The sequence below is a fragment of the Hylobates moloch genome, unplaced genomic scaffold (assembly GCF_009828535.3).
Source record: "Hylobates moloch isolate HMO894 unplaced genomic scaffold, HMol_V3 SCAFFOLD_1, whole genome shotgun sequence".
Classification (NCBI taxonomy): Eukaryota; Metazoa; Chordata; class Mammalia; order Primates; family Hylobatidae; genus Hylobates; species Hylobates moloch.
Window position 1 is genome coordinate 10,305,175 of NW_026652276.1, and position 6,753 is coordinate 10,311,927.

The 6,753-nt window shown below is 46.4% G+C and overlaps 1 protein-coding gene across 1 annotated transcript; it reads left to right on the forward strand.

Annotated features, from left to right (window-relative positions):
• The first annotated feature begins 3,297 nt into the window (after window positions 1-3,297).
• Window positions 3,298-6,452, forward strand: LOC116810720 (HIG1 domain family member 2A-like). The gene is made up of 2 exons (XM_058435606.1): window positions 3,298-3,368; window positions 6,119-6,452. Exons 1-2 carry the CDS (start codon window positions 3,298-3,300, stop codon window positions 6,450-6,452), a joined length of 405 nt encoding a protein of 134 aa, XP_058291589.1.
• Window positions 6,453-6,753: the final 301 nt, after the last annotated feature.

Genomic DNA, 6,753 nt, shown 5'->3' on the forward strand with positions numbered 1-6,753 from the left:
GTGGCTCCTACCTATAATCCTGTCACTTTGTTAGGCTTGAGCCCAGGGGTTTGAGACCAGCCTGGGCAACATAGGGAGACTACATCTCTACAAAAAATAAAATTAGTGGGGCATAGTGGCATGCACCTAAAGTCCTAGCTACTCAGGAAGCTGAGGCAGGAGGACTGCTTGAGCCCAAGAAGTCAAGGCTGCAGTGAGCTAGGATCACACCACTGCACTCCAGCCTGGGTGACAGAGACCAAAAAAAAAAAAAAAAAAAAAAGATATTCTTGGCCGGCCACAGTGGCTCACACCTGTAATCCCAGCACTTTAGAAGTCCGAGGCAGGTGGACCACTTGAGGTCAGGAGTTCAAGACCAATCTGGCCAATATGGTGAAACCTTATCTCTACTAAAAAGACAAAAATTAGCTGGGCATGGTGGGGCACGCCCGTAATCCAAGCTACTCAGGAGGCTGAGGCAGGAGAATTGTTTGAACCTGGGAGGCAGAGGTTGCAGTGAGCAGAGATCGAGCCATTGCACTCCAGCCTGGGTGACAGAGTGAGACTCTATCTCAAAAAAAAGAAAAAAAAGAACTTTGTCTTTCACTTCATATTATATACAAAAATTAATTTGAGACAGGTTATAGATATAAATACAAAGCCTAAAATCATAAAGCTTTTAGAAGCAAAGAAGAATATCTTTATGATTAAGGGTAGGGAAAGATGTCTTAGAGAGGATACAAAAGGCATTAACCATAAATGGGACAAAAAAGATAAATTGGACTCATCAGAACTAAAATGTCTGCTCATTAGAAGACACTGTCAAGAAAATAAAGAGAAAAGCCACAGGTTGGGAGAAAATCTTTACAATGCAATGCAATACTTTTTTTTTTTTCTTTTGAGACAGAGTCTCTCTCAGGATAGAGTGCAGTGGCACGATCTCACTACAACCTCTGCCTCCTGGGTTCAAGCGATTCTCCTGCCTCAGCCTCCCCAATAGCTGGGGTTACAGCCCATGCCCGGCTAATTTTTTTTGTATTTTTAGTAGAGACGGGGTTTTACTGTGTTGGCCAGACTGGTCTCAAACTCCTGACCTCAAGTGATCTGCCTGCCTCAGCCTCCCAAAGTGCTGGGATTACAGGCATGAGCCACCTCGGCCGGCCCAATACCTATTTTTGACAAAGCATTTGTATCATAATATATAAAGAATTACTAACCCATAATAAAAAGACAATTGATAACAAAATGGACTAAAGGCTTGAACAGATACTTTATAAAAGAAGATATCTGGACAGCAAAAAAAAGCACAGAAGGCCAGGTACAGTGGCCCACGCCTGTAATCCCAGCACTTGGGGAGGAGGCTGAGGCAGGACGATTGCTTGAGCCCAGGAGTTCAAGACCAGCTTGGACAACAGAGCAAGACCTCATCTCTTTTTAAAAAAATTAATTAATCAATTAAAAAAGAGGCCAGGTGCGGTGGCTCACACCTGTAATCCCAGCAGTTTGGGAGGCCAAGGCAGATGGAACACAAGGTCAGGAGTTTGAGACCAGCCTGGCCAACATAGTGAAACCTCATCTCTACTAAAAATACAAAAACTAGACCAGGCACAGTGGCTCATGCCTGTAATCCCAGCACTTTGGGAAGCCGAGGTGGGCAGATCACCTGAGGTCGGGAGTTCGAGATCAGCCTGACCAACACAGTAAAATCCCATCTCTACTAAAAATACAAAATAAGCTGGGTATGGTGGTGCATGCCTGTAATCCCAGCTACTCGGGAGGCTGAGGCAGGAGAACTGCTTGAACCCGGGGGGTGGAGGTTGCGGTGAGCTGAGATCACACCATTGCACTCCAGCCTGGGCAACAAGAGTGAAACTCCATCTCAATAAGTAAATAAATAAATAAATAAATAAAATAAAATAAAAAATAAAAATACAAGCTGGGTGTGGTAGCTCATGTCTGTAATCCCAGCACTTTGGGAGGCCAGGCGGGCAGATCACCTAAGGTTAGGAGTTCGACACCAGCCTGGCCAACATGGTGAAACCCCATCTCTACTAAAAATACAAAAATTGGCCGGGCGCGGTGGCTCAAGCCTGTAATCCCAGCACTTTGGGAGGCCGAGGCGGGTGGATCACGAGGTCAGGAGATCGAGACCATCCTGGATAACATGGTGAAACCCCGTCTCTACTAAAAATACAAAAAAATTAGCCGGGCATGTTGGTGGGCGCCTGTAGTCCCAGCTAATCGGGAGGCTGAGGCAGGAGAATGGCGTGAACCCGGGAGGCGGAGCTTGCAGTGAGCCGAGATGCGCCACAGCACTCCTGCCTGGGGGACAGAGCAAGACTCTGTCTCGCCAGGCGCGGTGGCTCACGCTTGTAATCCCAGCACTTTGGGAGGCCGAGGCGGGCGGATCACGAGGTCAGGAGATCGAGACCACGGTGAAACCCCGTCTCTACTAAAAATACAAAAAAAAATTAGCCGGGCGTGGTGGCGGGCGCCTGTAGTCCCAGCTACTCGGAGAGGCTGAGGCAGGAGAATGGGGTGAACCCGGGAGGCGGAGCTTGCAGTGAGCCGAGATTGCGCCACTGCACTCCAGCCTGGGCAACAGAGCGAGACTCCGTCTCAAAAAAAAAAAAAAAAAAGACTCTGTCTCAAAAACAAACAAACAAACAAACAAACAAAAAAACACAAAAATTAGCCGGGCATGGTGGTGCACGCCTGTAATCTCAGCTACTTGGGAGGCTGAGGCAGGAGAATCACTTGAACCTGGAAGGTGGAGGTTGTGGTGAGCTGAGATCACGCCACTTCACTCCAGTCTGGGCAACAGAGCGAGACTCCATCAAAAAAAAAAAAAAAGAGAGAGAAATAAAAGAAACAAAAGAAAAGAAAAAAGAAAAGAGCACATGAGAAGGCATTCAACGACCAGGTGTGGTGGCTCATGCCTGTAATCCCAGCACTTTGGGAGGCTGAGGTGGGCAGATTGCCTGAGGTCAGGAGTTTGAGACTAGCCTGGCTAACATGGTGAAACCCTGTCTGTACTAAAAATACAAAAAAATTAGCCTGGCGTGGTGGCGTGTGCCTGTAATCCCAGCTACCTGGGAGGCTGAGGCAGGGGAATTGCTTGAACCAGGGAGGTGGAAGTTGCAAGGAGCCAAGATGGCGTCACTGCACTCCAGCCTCGGTGACAGAGTGAGACTTTGTCTCAAAAAAGAAAAAAAGAAAAGGCATTCAACATCATTAGTCACCAGAGAAATACAAATTAAAGCCACAATGAGATACCAGCATGCACCCACCAAATAGTTCAAATTAACAACACTGGCAATGCCGAATGTTGACAAGAGTGTAAACAACGAGAACGCTCATATATTGCTGTTAGAATATGAAGTGGCACTGTTAGTGGTGGTAGTTACCTGTATGAGTCTGCGGCAACCTCCATTCTTGCCTTCTCAGAAGAAAGAATTCGACTGAGGGCCGTAAGACATAAGGAGAGAGATCAAGGCAAGTTTTAGAACAGGAGTGAGTTATTAAAAAGCTTTAGAGCAGTAAGGAAAGGAAGGAAAGTACACTTGGAAGAGGGCCAAGCGGGCGACTCGAGAGACCCTAGTGCACAGCTCGACGTCTTGACTTGGGGTTTTGCACGTTGGCCTACTTCCGGGATCTTGAGTTATATCTCCCCATTCCTTGGATCTTATTGGAAAGCTGCCGCTCACCAATTTCAGGTGTTTTCCATCTATTAAGAGACGGCCTTTCCCTGCACTGGCTGTGATCAATTATTACTTTAGAGAGATCGTTAACAACCACCTGACCATCACCTGATGGTTGCCCAACACTCCTAGTGTGTGTGTGGGGAGCCTTCTCCTGGCCTGCTCATACCTGACTAGCTACCTACTGTAGCGGCACAGCCATTTTGGAAAAGTGACCATTTGTTATAAAGTTAAACACACACCAACTCTGACAGTTTATAAGAGTATAAAGTTAAATGTATACCTACTCTTATGACTCAATTCCACTCCTAAATATTTTCTCAAGAGAAATGAAAACACATGTCCACAAAAAGACTTGTATAACGATGTTTGTAGCAGCTTTATTCATGATAGCCCAAAACTGGAAAGAACTCGAATGTCCGTCAGGAAGAGAATGGATAAACAAGCTGTAGTATATTAAGGCAATGGAATATCACTTAGCACATTTTTTTTTTTTTTTTTTTTTTTAGACAGGGTCTCCCTCTGTTGCCAAGGCTGGAGTGCAGTGGTGCGATATCAGCTCACTGCAGCATCTACCTCCTGGGCTCAAGCAATCCTCCCACCTCAGCCTCCCAAGTAGCCGGGGACACAGGTGCACGCCACCACACTCAGCTAATTTTTAAATTTTTTTAGAGACGGAGTCTCCCTATGTTGCCCGGGCTGGTTTCAAACTCCTGGTGCTCAAGCGATCCTCCTGCTTTGGCCTTCCAAAGTGCTGGAATTACAGGCATGAGCCCCTGCACCCAGCCTACTTAACAATTTTTAAAAGCCTACTTATTCACTCAACAACGTGGATGACTCAAAAATCTTATATAGAGTGACAAAAGCTAGAACTAACAAGCAACACTAATCACTGGTCATAGAAATCAGAAAAGTGGCTGTCAGAGTAAACAGACAACCTACAGAATGGGAGAAAATATTTGCAAACCATGCACTCGACAAAGATCTAATATCCGGAATCTATAAGGAATTTAAAGAATTCAACAAACAAAAAACAAATAACTCCATTAAAAAGTGGACAAATACACGAACAGACACTTCTCAAAATAAGACAAGAGTGGCCGGGCGCAGTGGCTCATGCCTGTAATTCCAGCACTTTGGGAGGCTGAGGAGGGTGGATCACCTGAGGTTGGGAGTTCGAGACCAGCCTGAGCAACATGGAGAAACCCGTCTCTACTAAAAATACAAAAATTAGCCAGGTGTGGTGGCACATGCCTGTAATCCCAGCTACTTGGGAGGCTGGGGCAGGAGAATCGCTTGAATCCGGGAGGCGGAGGTTTCGGTGAGCCAAGATCACGCCATTGTACTCCAGCCTAAGCAACAAGAACATAACTCCCTTTCAAAAAATAAATAAATAAATAAATAAATAAATAAGACAACAGTGGCCAAAAAACATGAAGAAATGCTCAACATCACCAATCATCAGAGAAATGCAAATCAAAACCACTATCAGGGGCTGGGCCAGGTGCAGTGGGTCACACCTGTAATCCCAGCACTTTGGGAGGCCGAGGTGGGTGGATCACTTGAGGTCAGGAGTTTGAGACCAGCCTGGCCAACATGGCAAAATGCCATCTCTACTAAAAATACAAAATTAGCCAGGTGTGGTGTCTCATACCTGTAATCCCAGCTACATGGGAGGCTGAGGCATGAGAATCACTTGAACCCGGGAGGCGGAGGTTGCAGTGAGCTGAGATGGCACCACTGCACTCCAGCCTGGACAACAAAGCGAGACCCTCAAAACAAAAACAAAAACAAACCACAATGAGATACCATCTCCCACCAGTCAAAATGGCTATTCCTACAAAGTCAAAAAACAACAGATGCTGTCAAGGCTGCGGAGAAAAGAAAACACTTATATACTGTTGGTGGGAATGTAAACTAGTCCAGCCACTGTGGAAAGCAGTTTGGAGATTTCTTTTTTTTTTTTTTTTTTGAGACGGAGTTTCACTCTTGTTGCCCAGGCTGGAGTGCAGTGGCTTGATCTCGGCTCACTGCAGCCTCTGCCTCCCGGGTTCAGGCAATTCTCCTGCCTCAGCCTCCCGAGTAGCTGGGATTACAGGTGCACACCACCATGTCTGGCTAATTTTTAGTAGAGATGGGGTTTTGCAATGTTGCCCAGGCTGGTCTCGAACTCCTGACCTCAGGTGATCCACCTGCCTCAGCCTCCCAAAGTGTTGGGTTTACAGGCATGAGCCACTGTGCCAGGCCGGTTTGGAGATTTCTGAAAGTGCTTAAAACAGAACTACCATTCGATCCAGCAATCCATTGCTGGGTATATATATTATTAAAATAAATATATATATATACATATATATATATATATATATATATATAATATATTTTTCTTTTTCTGACCTTCACCAGGAGGCGGAGCTCGGAGTCCCGATTTTCTCCTGTAGCTGTGGCCTGGACATAGCGGCTCCTGGCCCTGTGACTCCGGAGGTCCCCTTTGAACCATGGAAGCCCCCAGTCATTGAGGGGTTTAGTCCCACTGTTTACAGCAGTCCAGAGGGTTTCAAGGAAAAGTTCCTTCACAAGACCCGCGAGAACCACATGGTACCCATAAGTTGCCTGGGCACGGTGACTGCCCTCACCTATGGCCTCTACTGCTTCCACCAGGGCCACCGCCCGCGCTCTCAGCTCATGATGAGCACCCGGATCGCTGCCCAGGGCTTCACGGTCGCAGCCATCTTGCTGGGTCTAGTCGCAGCTGCTATGAAGTCTCAATCCTGAGCCCACGGTCCGGCCTTGAAAGCTCTGCAGAGATCATTCCAAAACCCAGGAGCAACCACTGGCCCTACCGTGGGACTTATTCCATCCTCCCCTTTGAGAGGCCCCAGTGTCGTCGGGGGTGGAAGTGATCCTTTGTGTAACCGTAATTAAAATAATTTTTCAAAAATCCCAGATTCTGTTGTTTGAATGTTACATACCTTATTTGTGCCACATCTCTTCCACTCCCCTGCTTAATAAACTCGATTCCACTTATAAAATATATATAAAGTTATTATTTTTGAGACAGAGTCACTCTGTCCCA

Excerpts from the sequence above, each read along its gene's own strand:
- LOC116810720 (XM_058435606.1), top strand. The coding sequence starts at position 3,298 with ATGCCGAATGTTGACAAGAGTGTAAACAACGAGAACGCTCATATATTG. Across the intron at positions 3,369-6,118 it reads TTAGAATATGAAGTGGCACT|CTGTGGCCTGGACATAGCGG; the intron begins GTTAGTGGTGGT and ends TTTCTCCTGTAG.